The sequence below is a fragment of the Eublepharis macularius genome, chromosome 8 (assembly GCF_028583425.1).
Source record: "Eublepharis macularius isolate TG4126 chromosome 8, MPM_Emac_v1.0, whole genome shotgun sequence".
Taxonomy (NCBI): Eukaryota; Metazoa; Chordata; class Lepidosauria; order Squamata; family Eublepharidae; genus Eublepharis; species Eublepharis macularius.
This window is the reverse complement of record NC_072797.1, coordinates 51589287-51607473: the sequence shown is the minus strand read 5'-3', so window position 1 is coordinate 51607473 and position 18187 is coordinate 51589287. Positions and strand designations below refer to the sequence as shown.

General features: G+C 41.9%; 1 protein-coding gene across 1 annotated transcript in view; it reads right to left on the bottom strand.

Moving 5' to 3' along the window:
• ADGRV1 (adhesion G protein-coupled receptor V1) overlaps nucleotides 1–18187 on the bottom strand; it is a 428595-nt gene that overhangs the window by 48541 nt on the left and 361867 nt on the right. The window contains exon 87 of the mRNA XM_054987564.1: nucleotides 4300–4421. Coding sequence (XP_054843539.1) covers nucleotides 4300–4421 — 122 coding nt within the window. The remainder of the gene's footprint in view (nucleotides 1–4299; nucleotides 4422–18187) is intronic.

The window sequence follows — 18187 nt, the reverse complement described above, 5'->3', positions numbered from 1 at the left end:
ATTGAAATTAAACATCTAGCTGTAGGCTTGCAGAGAGGAGGATAGCACTAATTCAGGGACATCACAAAATGGTATTAATTCCCTTTATGTTTTGAACATTATTGTTATTTGTTGCTATTGCACATTTTGAAATATTGACATATTTGCTCAGCCATCTCTAAATTTTGCAAAGTAGAGTCTGTAGTCTGGGGGGGGGGGAAGAAGGCTTTTCTGTGCTGAATATATTCCTTGTGGTCCACTCTACCTGCTATTAATTAGTGAGATGATGTACTCTGATGATGTATTTTCAGTACTTTGGGAAAAACAGCCTCACACAAAATATATTTGGATAATTTATTGTTTATAACCTGGATTAAAAACCTGGATTACATCTATTCTACTTCCTTCCTTTCTCCCTTTTGCTGCTTCTGAGGAGACATTAACTTAAAGCAATTAATGTAACTGTTCATGATTGTTCAAAGGATTTCATACAGTGTCATTCTAGTGACTGTTCCCCCTCCCCAAACTTCTCATGGCAGTCACCTAATTTATTTTCAGTTTAATGAGACTGGTCATTTAAGAACTAACTGAATCTTTCTGTTTTGTAAACAAGGTGATAAACATGTTTTGTAACTGTTTTTGCAAACAGAATGTTTACATTTATCTGAGGCAAAAATTAGCATGTTAAATAATAAAACACATAAAAAGGGGGAAATCTGATAGGACAGAATTTTTAATTGTATCTTCCAGGGATTATGGAAAATTTTAACTATATTTTAAAATATTTGTTTTGCTTTCTATTTTAAAAACTCATTTGATAACAGATCACTAAATACAATATCATTCTAAATGCAAGTCCCACCAAGGTTTAAAATATTTCCACCTGAAATTTAATTAATTAATATTTTTTATTTCCATTATGTATAGTCTGCCTTTCTCATTGAGACTCAATGCAGATTACAATATGATCGACAACTGAGACATTCAATAAACAATACAATAGCATATGGATTACAGAAATTTGGAAAGAAAGACAGGAAGAAAGAAAAAGAAAGCTAATATAGAGCTTAAACAATGCTGAAAGAAAACATAAACAATTTAACATACCAAACATACTAAATAATGTGGAAACTACCGAGTAGCATCCTTACTGCAACAGTTGTTAGGTATTTTAAACCAAAAGAATATTTTATTCTGTTAACTACACGATGGTGCAAGTTTATTCTTTAAAAATTATATTTAGTTGACTGTTTAGAATTGCTGTCAATGTTGTGTTTTCTTCCTGTGTAAGCCACTACCTTCATGGGATACATGCAAGAGAACTTCCCACAATTTTTGGCTTAATTTGACTACTGTTCAAGATGTAAACATGTAATTTCTGCTTTTTGGCCTAATCCCAAGAACTGCTACAATGTCAAAAAATAATAAGGAAAGTGCTAGACCAGCATAGAAAGCATTAGAAAGCACTAGAACACTCAATTTATGCCAATTATGAAACTCACAGGCTATTTTAGTGCAATTTTCAGCAATTACACCCTTCTACTAAGCCTGTTGATTTCAATGGGCTTGTAAGAGTGTTAACTTTGGTTAGGTTAGTATTGTTAGACTGGTACTGCAGACTAGTGGAAATGTTTAAGAATGAGGTGCAGGTTATTTTTATATCTGTGATGTGAAAGAAAAAGAAGCTGATTCTGTAATCTTATTTTTAATCCTCAGTCATCTCAATAGTCCTATACCTGGAAGAGCTTCAAATACCATAATAGATACCAGCAACTACTTTGACTCTACAACTAGGATATCTTAATTATGCTTCTGAATTTTTAACACATGATGTCTGGGTTAGCCTAATCTAGAGGCTGGGCCAAATTCTAGCGAGGACTACTCGGGAGCCGAGGAGCCTGGTGTAGCTCAGGAGGCCTCCTCAGCAGAAGAACCTGGTGTAGCCTCAGACTACTTGGGAGAAGGGCAAGCTCAGGCAAGCAACCTTGGGGCAGCAGACACAGCAAACAAGGGGGAAATGCTGACCACTGAGCAGCATCCACCAGCAGCAACCAAAGCCCCAGCACTTCCAGGCACCCACACCAGCAGTGAAGCCCAGCCAGGGATGCCACACTCTCCAGACTCATCTCCACCCAGGGAATACCATAGGCAACAGCAAAGGGCAAAACTACAGGAGAGGCGGCGAAGTGCCTGCCTCCGGATCCAACACCAGCGGGTGCTGGTGAGTAATGATGAATAGAGCAAGATAGCTCCCACACAGCCGCCTAGGAGCAGCACTGTCACGCAGCTGGCAAGGATCAGCCCAGCACTATAAAGGGAAGCTGAGAGAGCTGCAGGGTGTGGAAGCAACTAGTCGACATCCTTGATGCCACGACCACTACCTGAACCCTGACTGAACCCTAGTGACTTTGGACCGGATTAACCCTGCTCTTGCCTGACTGTTTGGACTCCTCACTATCTGACCCTCTGGACCGCCCAACTTTGCGATACCGCTTTGCTCTCTCTCTCTCTCTGCTGGAACTCTGTGCTCGACTTAACGACTGAACTTGACCACTCGTATACAGCTAATACCAGGGACTCTCACTCCCTGCCCGGCAGCCCCGCCAGCCTCCAGACCTCCAGCCCACAACATATGACTTAAAGCCAAATTTTAATATTTATTTAAAATATTTATATCATTCCTTATTACATAAGAACTTAAGAAGCAACTTCTGGATCTTCTAGTCCAGCATACAGTCTCACACAGCAGCCAATCCAGTTGCCCAGGAGAGCAAAGTGGGCATAGAGGCTGAGACCTGCTGCTGCCCTCCTACTGCCTCCCAGTACCAGAGGTTTGCTTCCTCTGCAGATGAAGGCTCCCTTCTGTAAAAATGGATAATAAACACTGATGGACCTCTCCTCTATGAATCTGTCTAACCCCCTTTTAAAATGATCTATGCTCATGGCCATCGCTACCTCCCCTGGCAGAAAATTCCACAGTTTAAGTACTCATTGAGTAAAGAAGTATTTTCTTTTGTCTGTCCTGAATCTATTTCCTGCCAATTTCATTGACTGCTCCTGAGTTCTAATATTATAGGAAAAAGCTTCCGCTATCCACTTTCTCTACCTGATCCATAATTTTATAAATCTCTGTCATGTCCACCGAAGACTGGGACTGCTATGCAGAGGGAGGCAACAGTAAACCACCTCTGCTCACCTCTTCCCTTGAAAATCCCATGAGGTGGAACTTCATGGGGTTGCCATGAGTCGATGATGCCACACTTTACTTCTATCATGTTTCCCCTTAGCCTTCTTTTCTCTAGACTGGAAAGTCCCAGACTCACCAGCCTTTCCTCATAGGAAAGGTGCCCCAATCCCTGAATCTTCCTGAATCGATGTACCTTTTCCAGTTTTGCAATGTCCTTTTTGAGATACAGTGACCAGAACTGCACACAGTATTCCAAAAGAATCTGCATCATAGCTTTATAGAAGTGCATTACAATATTAGTCTTTTTATTTTCAGTTCTCTTCCTTAGTCCCAAGGTGCTAACACTGCAACAACAGGTTCCAAAGACAACGCCCCGCCCAAGAATCCATTACCAAATAAAAACAATGCAAAATACAAGTATCCATAAAAGTTCTCTGCCAATCAATATGATTTGCTATACACATTGTTTTATACTGATTCATATGGTTCTTTCAGAATCACTTTACTTAAAATACTTCCCCACTCCCAGGCTGCAACCCTATGCAAACTTACTTGAGAATAAATTCAGTTGAACTCAGAACTCACGAAAGGTAAACATGTATAGGATCTGGCTGTGCATTTCTTTACTGTCATGCTGTTCACAGGAACTGATATTCACAACAATCACACAACACGAGGGCTACCAACCTCCAGATGGAGCCTGGAGATATCCCAGAATTACAGCTAATCTCCAGATTACAGCGATCTGTTCCCCTGGAGAAAATGGCATCTTTGGAAGGTGGACTCTATGGCATTATACACCACTGATGTCCTTCTCCTCTCCAAATCCCATTCTCACCAGGATCTACCCTCAAATCTCTAGGAACTTTCCAACCCAGAGTTGGCAAGCCTATACAACACATTGCAACACCATTAGATGTGCAGTTTTTCTCATGCTAGTTGCAGAGTTAAAGATATACCTAATCTGCATTTATTAACATTAAATAACAGTTAACTGAGCATTGCTGTTTTACATTAGTAGATATCAAAAGTTGATCTGCTTATACTTTTTGTTCTAAGTCTGCAGTATCAAGCATGCAGTAAACAACTTAAGCACTGTGGTTTTCAGTTAACAAGAGAGACAATGCACTTACCTGCAGGCAGTTGAAAATGACAAAGAAGACCAACATCCACAGATGTCTGTAAGCCATGTGCACTCCTCCCCAGAACCATGTAATGGAAATGAGGGCAAAGAGGTATAAAATCAGAGGGATCTCTAGAAACCATAAGAACAGGAATATCTGTAAGCTGATATGGTTGTAAAAACAGCTTCAAGCTTTATCCATTTATAAACCCTTTAAGTTCTTTAATATCTGCTTTTCATCTATCAGAATAACTTACACAAGAAATTTGAGAAAGTTATGACTAAGCACAGTCCTGAATCTGACCGTCTGAGACTTTGAGAGAGGGAAGGGGAGGGGGGCAGGAGAGTTAGAGCACCATCTGCTGACCATTTCACCCCAAAGGCTCTGGAGGGCAGATATGAAAAGGCATTTCTGCTAGCAAGTTGCATGGCCAAAGAAAGCAAAGAGACATACTGATGACGCAGTGAATTGGCTGAGGGTGAAAAAGCGTGTTTTAACCTTTGCAAAACAGCTAAGAGACCAACTATGCTGAATCAGCACATTCCAAAGAAGCTTTCCAAAGAAACAAAGAGCCAATGAGAGCCTTGCTACAAGTGACATTTTACACGTGAAGGATAAAGGATCATTTTCGCAAGGCTTTCTGGGAACTGAAGTTCCTCTCCCCCACCCCTTTTCCTTCTGTTCCTTCCCCTCGCTGCCTGAAGAGACAGAGAGAGCCTAGGCAACATCAGCTTTTGCAAATCGTCTTGCTGGGGCGGGGGGGGGGGGAATGCTCCAGAGAAAGCTGAGAAAGTTGCAGCTGCCTGCCCCAAAGATCATTAAAAGCAGGCTTGTGACTGGAGAAACGATTTACAAAAGTTGCTGTTGCCGCAGGCTTTCTCTCACAGCGAGGGGAAGGAACAAAAAGGAAAAGCGGTGGGGGAGAGGAACTTCAGTTCCCAGAAAGCCTTGCGAAAATTATCCTTTATCCTTCACGTGTAAGATGTCACTTGTAGCAAGGCTCTGAGAGCATGATAGAATTTTACACTGAAAAGTCCAGAAAACGACTGCAAATGAAGTCACGTGCAGATAAACTAAATTTCTTAAATTGAATTTTAAAAATGAAGTCAAGTAATATGAGGTGATCTTTGGTATTGACATAGTCACGATGAATTTCAAAGTCTGTATTTGCTCAGGTTTGTAAATTTCAAGTGGTACAAGTGTTCTGAAAAGCGTTGCACTTTTTCCAGCTAGAATTAACACTAGTTCAGCAAAACTGACAAAAAAAAATTTAAAAGAAAGGAAAACTGTAGTGCAATCATAGATAGGATTACATCCTTCTATGCCGATTGACTTCAGTGGGCTTAGAAGGGTGTAACTCTCTTTAGGATTGCAATGTAAGCTTGAGAAACACAAAAGTTGATCCAACTTTCCAAACTCATCCTTGATGAGCAAGATAAATCATGTGTGTTGAGCTAATACCGTGGAGAGCTTCTAACAAGCAATAGTTGGTTTCAGTATAATTAATTTCATCGTCATTATTTGTTTTAAAAAAATGTTTATTCTGTTCACAAGTCAGAACTGCTTGAAGCAGAACAAATGTAGGCAGATTGAATGTTCTACAGGTTCCTCCACCTGAGCTCTTACTAAGCACGTAAGGATTTCAAGACAGATTTTAGTAAGTGCAAGATTAAATGGATTGTTTGACATTGTGACTTATGCAACAAGGTATAAAGCAGCCATTCAGCCCTTCTTAACCCGATTATACTGCAGATTCAACAGCCTTATCATTTAATCTTAGTGGCAACCCAGGTTCTTGAAAACACCCCTAATTAACATGACATATTATATGACCCTGTCGATAAGTTAACTGTAATATCATTGTGGAATGTACAGCTGCAATTTAAGGAAACTAGTGACAGAGAGCACAACGTCCAAGCAGCAGTGCTGCAGGACACATCCTATCTGTTTGGCAGCTTGTCACAATTCATAGCAGGAAGCATGGAAACTGACAGAAGTCACCAAGTGTCCCCCTGTGAAATCTGCAGGTCGTGTCATCCCTGCTTTATGCTGACTCAAACCTTTGATTGATCTAGCCTGCTATGATCTAATCTGATTGATAGCATATCTCCAAGGTATTTGGCAGGCATTTGGTTCATGCTAGCAAGAGAGACCTTCAATTGCAGCTGGCTAGGTTTAAATATGAAACTTTATATACATCATATTTCACTGTTATCTGTACTGAAAATGGCCTATATTTACTAGATTTCTAAAATCTCATCATCTAAACTTGTCCACGATGCTGTACTAGTACTAGATGGACCATTGGTCTGATCCAGCAGGGCTCTTCTGATATTCTTATGATCCAAATCTCTATTTGCAAGCAACTCGTATGCCAATATGATCAATTTCCTTCATCCAAACTCTGTCACACATAGGGAGCAAGTGGAGGCTTCCAAATGTCTCCGTTTTGGGCACCCCCACTTTTGAAATGTTAAATCCACGTGACTTTATCATTCTTAACTCCTTGGCAGGGAAGTGGGGAGCTTTTGCCAATGAAGCATTCTCTCTTAAAAGGCATCAAACGGAACCATGCCAAACAGGTTGTCTCAACTGTAGTCAAGTCTACTCAGTGGGGCTTGCTGTTATTCTCCTGGCAAGTTCATTTCTCTTTCTGCCTAGTGAGTCTCTCTTCCTGATACTTAGCTAAATGGTATGTTTACCTGGAGCTACAGAACAGATACCACCTGACTGACACCATTTCAAAACCTTGTTTACCTGGAGCTACAGAACAGATACCACCTGACTGACGCCATTTCAGAACCTTTCAAAATAGCTTATATCCAAGGAACTCTTGTCATCTGTAAATTCTGAGGACCTTGTCTTACACCCCAGTTTGTTAAGCCCTTTGTCTAAGGAATTTTGTGTTTTTCTTAGGATTTTTATCTCATTTAAAAACATTTTTTTCTGGCTATATTTATATATCCTTTGAATTTTACTTTCCTTTAAAATAAACCAATTTTACTTTTAAGTTTGCCATACCAACCGTCTACTCATCTTACCACTTTTTCTGCTATATTTCTAAGACCCAATATTGATCAATATATGCAGGGGAAGGGGGCCTAAGGAGAATTACATTATTCCTGGCAACTGGTAACAGAGTGATACCAGAACGTTTCACTTTGTGAGGTTTTGCACCTTTTTAGGGAAACTGGTTCACATCCAACTAAGGAGATTGGTGGGGGGTGGGGGGTGGATATTTCTGTGCTACCTCCACCCCTATCTAATGTGTTGGCTACTCTTAAGGCAATCCTCTGTACAGGTGAAATATGAACAGCTTCCTGAAATGTTAATCTTCACTTGACTTCAGATTGCTTTGTGGTAAACAGTTTAGTAACAAAGGATTATTGTAATAGTAGAGTATTATTGATTTCTCACATTCTCAGCATTCAAGCTCCTAATAAGGCTACCAGTTGGAGGGATCCTGTACTTATGCAGGCAGCTTTTCTCCACTTTTTTCCTCCCCTTGGCAACCTCCAATGAGTTCTGAAAATCTGTTGCTGGGAATCTGGGGAACTTTCATGGGCAAAATGCTATGCAATATGGAGGGTTGCAGTGAAGAGGGGGGATTAAGGGCTGAAGAAAGAGGAAAGCAAGACAGATTTGCCTCTGCAAACATAAATTTGGGCAGCACCTCTGCCATACTGAAAGCATGTGCATGAGTGGCCATCTCACTGAAAAGAGGTTCCTGGAAATGCAGCAGCATTATGCCCTGGCTCTTCCCTCATGGCATGACACACTGGTCAGTCTCCTGCACCTGCACCTCTGAAATGAACAGGTGCCGCACAATATAAAGAACAAATTTGTTTTTGCCTAGCTCCACTTCACTTCAACGAGAACAAAGCTGGAGATGTTAAAAGCAGCCGTTAGTGAGCTATTTCACACTTTTAGTTAGCATGCAAACATTTTTCTTGCATTTTTGCCTTTAAATGTGACTCTCTGATAGTAACAATTATGCCTTTAATGAACCTAAGCCATTGTCCTGTGAAACAAGAAATTAATGCAATGCTTCAAAAGCAATTAAGATGCAGTAGTGTTTAAAGTTTTTTAAAAAATATAATTGAACTTAAAGCGCAAAATAATATTGAAAAATTTGACCTACCTTTTTCATAAAAGCTATTTTTGAATGGTGGGGGTATAGAAATTATTATACCAAGACACAATAGGAAAATGATTAATATACTAAAATTTCACACAGTTTTGAAATTAGACTCACTACTTCAGTGACAGAACAGGTGCCTTACATAAATCCTGGCATCACCTATTCTTGAAGGGCAGAGCAGAGAAAGATCTGCACTTCTAAGAGCTGCTGCCAATTGAACCACTGGCCAGATGGACCAGTGGGTCAACTCAGTATAAGGAATTTCCTTATATTCTTACTTTCAAGGCCCTTTTAAATAAGATGTTTTAGGGAGACAGGAAGCTGTCTTGCATTGGCATGTTAAGTACTTTGTGGCAAGCATATCTGATAGGCAGACATCTTGGCTTTGTGTTAGCTGCTGAGATGAGCCTCATCTCACCTTTTCTGTTCACCACCAGACTTAAGCACCAAATAGAAAACAACACCTCTAGGACACCAGGATCCCGAGAGAGAATTTATCTGTGGTTAGGGCACTTGCATTTAAAAATATGTTCTTGTATTTGTGTGCTGTGTGTACAAGGAATATTTATATTTTAAAAACATTTTCTGTGGGAAAATGATGTAGAGTGCAGGATGGAATATCATGACTCCCTTGGAAGTGAGCAAAAAGATATACCAACTGTTGCAGATTGGCAGACTTTGACATTCATCAGAAGGACACAAATCATCACCAAATGGTATGACTTTGGATGGGGGAGGAGACATAGCTTTTCCTTTTATATAGTTTACAGTTTTTATACATTCTTCATTAAACAATTGGTGGTTAAGCAGGATCAGGTGACGGAGATCAGTGTAGGGTTTAATGTGCACTCTGTACAGCGGTCTGTATGCACTGAAAGTAACCTGGCAAACAGGCTTGAGCTGCTCACAAGCAACCAGAACTGTCCGCTGAACAACCAACTCCCTGCTTATGATGGGTAAGCAGGACATGAACTGAACTAGCAGGTGTTTCAACAACTGTACTCTTGGAGCACACCTAATTGCTCTGTAGAGAAATGTGTTTGGAGGTTTGGACTGTATGAAACCTTCACCTTTAATGTTACTCTCTCTTAGCAGAGAACAGGCATTGGGGGAGGGGGGAGAGTCAGGTTGATTATTCTCCAGCTTCATGCAGCCCAGTCCTTATATCCTTACTTTCAAGGCCCTTTTAAATAAGACCAGCGAGGCCAATGAATGGACAACGAGGACGAAAAGGTCAGCTCACACCTCAAGCTAGAAACTGACAGCTAGCAGAGATATGGGAGGCTTAAGATGTTAGAAGGTCTTTTCCTGAACATTTCAGGAAAGGCTTCTTAGTCCACAGGGAGATGGACAAACAGATAATAAAACCTCTTGGCATGGAGGGGGAAGGTATCATGGGCTGATTCCATCTAGGGAGAAGAAGCTTTCACACCTGGGCTACTGCTGAAGGCCACCGTTGGCACTTGGAGGGCTGCTGGCCAAACTCTAAGGGAAGGGGAAGTTTTTGGAACACCATAACTTCTAGGCTAAAGCTTGCCTTAGAGAAAGATCAGCTAGGGTATATACAGAGTAGGACAGAGGATTTGTATATTTACACCTTTCTTTTGGATTCTTTCAATAAATGTTTTAAATTTTTTTAATACTAGTAGTTCTCCTTTGTACCCCATAGACCTCCACTGTTCAAACACACTATTTAAAACAGGCATCAGGAGAAAGTCAAATTTGCTACTCAGTGGTGTGCAAGTACATTAAGCTGTCCCCATGGTAACCAGACACTGGGTAACAGAAGGTGCCAGGCATGAGGCAGAGCCTTAGTATGGCAATGCAGGAAGTGGGGGCTGGGAGCTCGTGTCCTCTCAGCAGGTAATTCCTACAAAGGCCAGGTGGTGGCAGTGGTGTACTGAAAAAAGAAGCCCCCCACCACCCAAGGGATGGGAAAGCTGGGGGAGAGCCATATTTTGGTATAGTGGTTAGAGTGCTGGACTAGGATCTGAGAGACCAAGGTTCAAATCCCCATTCTGCCAAGGAAGCACACTGGGTGACCTTGGGCCAGTCAGGCGCTCTCAGCCTGACCTACCTCACAGGGTTGTTATGAGGATAAAAGGGAGGAGAGGATAATGATGTAAGCCACTTTGGGTCCCCACTGGGGAGAAAGGCAGGGTATAAATGATGTAAAATAATTTAAAAAAAATATTGTCAGGTGTGTACTTGCACAGCTACTGGTGTCTAGACGTCTTAGAGGGCAAGATGGAGCAGTGTCCATGGGTCAGGTAGGGAGCATGAGCTGTTCCACCACAGCTCATGCTCCCTACCTATCTGCATTAAAGCAGATCTCCCTTGTAGCAGAACTCACGGTAAGAATGTCTTTTGCCCACTACTGTATTTATGTATGTGTGTATGTATGTATTTTATTTGGCTTATATCTGGCGCTTCCTGCAAGTGGGCTCAGGGCGGCTTCCAACAAAGATATACAGTTAAAACATACAATAAAAACCTCATAACCATATGAATCAGATAACATGAAAAAATCCAGGTGCCTCTAACTAATCAGGCTACTACAAAATCACTATAAACCACAGGCACCACCATGATGTAAATGTATCTCTGTACATGGCTGCAACCAAACATTATTTTGCACACATAAGAAGCTGTAGGGGAATGGCTTGCTTCAGCTATGTACAATATTATCTGGGAAAGGAGAAGACTGCAAGGTATTACATATGCAGCAGGGGATCTTCTGGTTACACTCCTTCCTTTTCCCTTTTCTGAACTTGGGACCCTACTCCAAATAGTAGTTTGGTAAGTTTCACAATTTTCCCAACAAGTGTACAAGTATGAAATTGCCCTCCCTAGTTACACCAACATGCCTTTGAAAAAAATCTGCCATGATCTAATGCAGACAGGTGTTTAATAATGTTCACATGTTCCTTCAACTACTGGCAAATGATTTATTAACAAAACATAATAGTTGCTTTGTACCAAAACGTTACATTTAAGTCTCGTGTGGTGAATGGTATAATTAAAACATGCTGGAGGTTTTCAGGACTTCCTGTTTTGCTCAATTCATTTGAAAGAATCATCCCTGCTTTTTTATACTGCAGACTTGTCATTAACAATAGCTTCAATACGGCGTGCCTAACCTATTAATATAATGCTGAAACACAGCCAGTTTTCATAATTCAATAGTTGGCTGAGTGCACCTTACTGACATTTGGTCCTGGCAATCCAGCATATTCTGAACAAACAAAGCCCTGAAAAGAAGAACAAATAAAATGTCCCGGGCAGTTGTGAAGATGTCTTAAAATATAGGCACCAAAAGAACATACCAAATATGAGGCATTGTATAAAAAGTGAGTTTGCCAATAAGGTGTGTTTAGAAATATAGCTAGGAACAAAACAGACTCTGATTTGCAGACTATGTTAACAGAATGGTGTAGGTGGGAAATACAGCAGGAGCACTCAGGTGACCTTAAATGCCGTTGCTAGGACCATGTCATGTTATCTCATCAAAACATCAAACCATCAGCTCTTTTTTATGTTTAATGATGGGGTGGGGATTGTTCAACTTTACACCAGTCTTTTTGTTTGTTGGAAGGATCCATATTGTCATCTGAATTGTGCATTTATTGTTTGTGAAATCTGTTATGAAAACTCATTCCTGCAGCTGAAGAAAGTGCTGAAAATGGGAACTGAAAATGACATCACACATATACTGTAAAATCAAGGAAGGTTTTGATCTGATTGTAAATCAACCTGCCTCCATGACTATTGATCAGCTCTGAGACCAAGCACTAGTATGGCAGATGGGTACACATTACAGGGCCTATGGTAAATCCAGGGGTGCCCAAGGCCCATTATCATAAGGTATTGTTCTGTCTTTTCATTTATAAAACAGATTTCTGCCCCCCCTTTCATGTCTCATGAGGATGTATGCCTAGGATGGGATGTGTGTGAGAGGGTTACACATTTATATGGGGTCCATAGAAATATTGCTTTGGTCAACAACACATTCAGAACTAGAGGTGGGTACGAACCTAAATACGAACCAAAAAACTCCACGAACCAGTCCAGTTCAGGGTTCACGAACCAGGGTTCATGGAAGCTCGTTCCCACGAACTGGACTACTAGTTTGTTTCGTTCGTATTAAAGGGCCAGTTTAAATGGCCATTTCCCCAGAGGAAATGGCCATTTAAACTTTTCCTGCTACTTGCAAGCAGCAGGTCCCTTTAAACTATCAGCTGGTAGGCGGCAGGGGGGGATCCCCCCTCGCCGACTGCCAGCTGATAGTTAAAGGGACCTGCCGCTTGCAAGTGGCAGGGCCCTTTCAGGAGCAGCACTAAGTGGACCAGCCGGCTTGTGGACCAGGCGCACACGCGTGCACACCAGCCTGCGTGATGATGTCACATGTGCTGGGGTTTGGGGAGTTTAAAGGGCCCTGCTGCTTGCAAGCAGCAGGGCCCTTTAAACTATCTGCTGGTAGACGACAGGGGGGATTCTCCGCACCTGCCAGCTGATAGTTTAAAGGGTCCTGCCCCTTACAAGTGGCAGGAAAGGGCCCTTTAAGCGATGAAATGCCCCTTTCCCTGATGGAAAGCAGCATTTAAACCCCATGAACCACAAACTGGTTCATAAATGAGCCAGTTCGTGGTTTGTGGAAACCCCACAAACCCCATGGTTTGGTTTTTTTCTGGTTCGTGCTCATGTCTATTCAGAATTGCCTCTGTTATGACACGTTTCCACTGAGAGTGGGAGAGGAATGAAAAGCAGTTTAAATGGCATTTGGTAGCTTCTCAGATACAACTCCCAATCTAACCCAATTTTTTATAGCATATCACAGGATCCTGGGCCAAGTCTGATCCTGTGAGCAACTAATAGAATACTGAAAGAATATGTAACAGAGAGCCAGTATGGTATTTTGGTTATACTATAGGACTAGGACCTGGGAGGCTCGAATTCCCCTATGCTATAGAAGCTTGGGATAGGCATCATCCTGGGCCAGTTGCATATTCTCAACCTAAACTAAGTCACAGGGTTGTTGTGAGGATAGAATAGCAAAGAACAAAAGGATATACACTGCTTTGGGTCCCCAAAGGCAGGGTATAAATGAAGTAAGTAAGTAAGTAAGTAAGTAAAGAAAGGTCAGATTATGTATGCTCTTAATCTTGGGGGGGTAGTAATATTGGTCTGCAGTAGAAAAGTAGGATTTGAGTCCAGTGGAACCTTAGAGACCAAAAAATGTTCAGGTTATGAGCTTTCAAGAGTCAGAAAACCTCCATAGCCTCTCTCCTTTTTCTGCTTCCTTCTCTCCTCTCAGCTCATCAGCCAACCTACCATTATTTGGCTCCTTTCTTCATTTCCTTCTCCTCTTTCCTGGCAGCCTCAAACCAGGAAATCTACAGCACACTAGAGTTGTGCCAGTAGTTGATGTTGGCTCAGTACAGCAGTGCAGTCCTGTCTGAGTTGGGCCCAGCTGTATGGTGCCAGCCAGACCAGCCCCCATTTCACAGTAGGAAACCTGCAAGGACTTGAGGGGGAGGGCCTCACTTTTCCATGATCACCCTCCCCCCACTTTCACATCTGGCAGCCCCTATATCCTCACTTTCTCCACTTGCTTCTCTCCTTCCCACCCACCCACCAAACCTATCTTTTATCTGTGCCTCATAGAGTTGCTAGCTCCAGGTAGGGAAATTCCTGGAGATTTGGGAGGGTGGAGCCTGGAGAGGGGGGGGGATTTGGAGAGGATATAGGGCTCAGCAGGAAATAGTGCCATAGAATTCAGACTCCAAAGCAGCCATTTTCTCCAGGGGAACTGATCTCTGTTGCCTGGAGATCAGTTGAAATTCTGGGAGATCTCCAGCCACCACCTGGAGGCTGGTAATCCTAGCTCCACATTTTCAGCTATATTTATGATTTATTTACTTCATTTATACCCCACCTTTCTCCACAGTAGGGACCCAAAGCAGCTTCATCATCTTCCTCACCTTCATTTTTTCCTCATAACAACCTTGGAGAGTGTGTGATTGGCCCAAAGTAGGAATCCAGGCCCCCCAGTGGGGGTGGGGGATCCCCTGCTTCCACCTTCCTCCCCCTGTTCCCACTCACTTGGCTGGTGGGGTGGGGGTGGGCGGAAAGTGCAGGAACAGGTCTCCTGAACGCACCGCCAGGGCAATGTGATGAAGTCACTCCTGGGAGTGAAATCATCATGCCACCCTGAGAGCTCTCTCACACTTTGCAACAGGCCAATTTGGGCCCACTGCAAAGTGCATGCTTGCACAATGATGTCACCTGGAAATGCTGTCACTGGAAGTGACATCATTGTACAGGTGTGCATGCAAGAAACAAAGAGAAGGTGAGTGCTGGGTCCCCCCTCCCACTGGGAGGGTAAGAGGGCCTGGCAACTCTAACCCAAAGTCTTACAATGAGCTTCCTCAACAGAGTGGAGATTTGAAACTGAGTCTTCCAGATTATAATCTGAAACACTAACCACTACAACACACTGTAATTTCATAGGATGGCTGCTGTTGAACAACACCAAGCAGCCATGCTTGGGTGAGACATGCAAGTTAGATAGTAGCAAGCCACCTGATGCTTGCTGCTGGGCCTGGCCTTTAGAGTCAAACTGCCAATCTGCAAGTGTGGCCTGGAGAATTCCTGGCATAACAGCTCCTCTCCAGGCTTTCCACAGACTATGCAAAACCGAATTATTCAGGAGAGCTTTCTACCCAGATTATGCGGCTATATCATAAGAAGCAGTAGTGAATACTGCTTCTTATGATATATTCACTACTCTGTTGGGTACTGTCTGCTAATGTAGACATCCACCTACAAGGGAGTTTCCACATTGCTAAACATGTCATGTAAATTAGTTATGCTTTGTTTCAGAAAGATTGCATCTCTGTGCTTGGCTTTATGCTTATTTTCAAATTTTATGCTACCATAGTATCTTTTTCACTGAATGGCTTAACTGTTGTTACTATACTTTGCTTAATGAATGCCTTAGCTGTTGATTATATTGTATTTTCACTTGCACTGTGTAATCCACCTTGGATCTTGGTGAGAAAGAAGCACTATAACAACTACTGCTGCTGCTGCTACAGACATCGGTTCCTCTGGAGAAAATGGTTGCTTTGCAGGGTGGGTTGCCAACCTCCAGGTGGTGGCTGGAGATCTTGCAGAGTTACAACTGATCTCCAGCCACTGAGATCAGTTCCCCAGGAGAAAATGGCTGCTTTGGAGGGTGCACTCTATGGCATTATACTGTACAGAGGTCTCTCCCCTCCTCAAACGTGCCATCTCCAGGCTCCATCTCCCAAATCTCCAGGAATTTCCCAACCAGGACCTAGTAACCCTAGGGTGGATTCTATGGCTTTATACCCCATTGAGGTCCCTTCCTTCCACAAACCCACCATCCTCAAGCTCCACTCTCAAATCTCCAGGAATTTTCCATCTGAGAGTTGTCCTTGTGCTTCTTCTTGTGCTAATTTGGAAGTGTCAATTCTGACCTCCACAAAAGTCAGCTTTTGTTTTCTGTTGTGCACAGTCCTAACTGAGCTCCCTCCCCATGCCAAACATGGGCCTGCACTTTTGTTTGCTGTCTGTTCTGATTTCTGAACATTGATCATACCTAGCCTCACTCTTTGAATTTATTGCCTGGAATTACTGCTGGAACTTCTGCTGGGCTTCCCCACCCCCTTTTGTGCGAAGTGCCCTTCCTCAAACTTCCAAGTTCTTCTATGGAACTCTTAAAGGAATAGGAGGTTTCTAAGAATTTGGCAGCCCTAAGATTATGAACTAAATAAATAATTAAATAAATTTTAATGGAAATAATGTTTATTGTTAAAACTAAAGTTCCCACACTAAAGTATTTCGGGACCTGGAGTCCCATAGTGGCTAAGAAAGGAACTGTGATCTGGAAGGTCACCCTTCAGATTTCACTTCAGTCACAAATTCATTAGGTGGTCATAGGCAAGCCATTCTCTCTCAGAACACCTGGTTGGGGGTGATGATGTGCTAACTTTACACAGACTATTGGAAAGATTAATGTCATAATGCATGTGAAATGCTTTGAACTACAAAAGTGCCACATACTTGCTAGATACTGTTCTTCACTCTCCTTTAAATGTGGATAGCTTTATGTTAATTGGATTTAATGGGTCAGAAAACACCTGTAGCAATTTGTTTAAATAGAGAGAACATGGTCTTCTGTTGAAAAGCAAATAGATCAAGAACATAATGTACAGGCATTTCTAATGTTTGAATGTCTTCTGAAACATCAGCATATTGTGCCCACTTCCCTTCTGCCTATGATATTTACATTTTTGCCCTAAAAAGTCAATTAAAAATTTGTTTTAATCATCCCTTGATTTTGTCTGTAAATATTGGCTTTGCTTCCTCCCAGGTAGATTGTAAAGATGACATTATTCTTCTCTTTTGCTTAGGCATAAAGATCTATTGAAAAATATGGACAAAAGTTTTTGAAATATGCTATTTATAGCTAGGCAGGCAAGGCAGAAATGATACCGTATTGTAATTTTTATGAGAGTTAAAAATTAGGGCAAGATCCTGCAGAGTAAAGTACTTCTCAAAGTCCCCTGTTTTCAGTGGGAGAGATTTAAGAACATGCTCTCCTTAAAATAATGTGTTATAAAAGTGCTTAGCTTGGGCTGGATCTTCAGGACTGTGCCTGAGAGGAAGTGGGACGGGGGTGTGGGGACATGGTAGAGTACATGACATCATGTGTGCTGTGACATCACTTTGAAAAAACCTGGAAGTGGCAGCAGGTAGCTCTAGGAATTGCCAGATATTCTATGATAAACTCTATGGTAAACTCTTTGTTGTGGTCTACCATAGAATTTCTGGCTACCAGCTGTCACTTCCAGCTTTTCCCTGGAAGTGGTATCATGACTCATGTGCTGCTTACAGGTTTTAAAAAATTTTCTTCCGACACTGCTTAAAGTGGTGGTGGGCAATGTGTGTAACCAGTGGCAGTCCTGGGAACCCTAAGTCTGGCAACATTTACAGGTGCCATCCTGAAAATGAGCAAAATCAACAATTGTCTATACATGCACATTCTCTGTTGTGGTCTCCTTATGGAATGGCCTCCCTGATGAGATTAGGAGGGCTCCCACTCTCCTGGCTTTCCACAAACTATGCTAAACTGAATTGTTCAGGAGAGCTTTTTTATACAGGTAACAGGGCTGTAATGTAAGGAAATGGTTCAGAAATATGCTTTGGTAAAGGGATAGAGACTACAGACTATACTAGTATGTACTGTCTGCTGCTTGTAATTATGCTTCTACTGTGTAGCTTCTTCATCATTTAATGTGTCATGTTTAAATATGCTTATGCTTGTTTTTTAGCTCTGATTTCAGATTTCTGACTTTTTTTTTAGAATTCTGACAGCCAAATCCTATTGTATTGTTCACTGGATATCTCAGCCATTGATCATATTTGTCTTACACAGTGTAATCTGCCTGGAATCTCAGTGAGAAAGGTTTAATAACAACAACAATAACTCTCATTTTCTGTTAAAATGACCCTGACTGAAATGTCTGAACAAAATGGCTACAGTCAGATGTCACAACAATCTGCTGTTTGTCCATGACTGGCACAAGCACAGCTTACCTAGTGTGCTCATCATGAGCTCTCCTATCATGTGCAAAGCAGAAAAGATGGCTCCTGTTTTGAGAAAGCTTTGAATCAGACTCTGATTTGCTGTGATATCCTAATACAGGTGCCTGGATTTTTTTTTCTGCT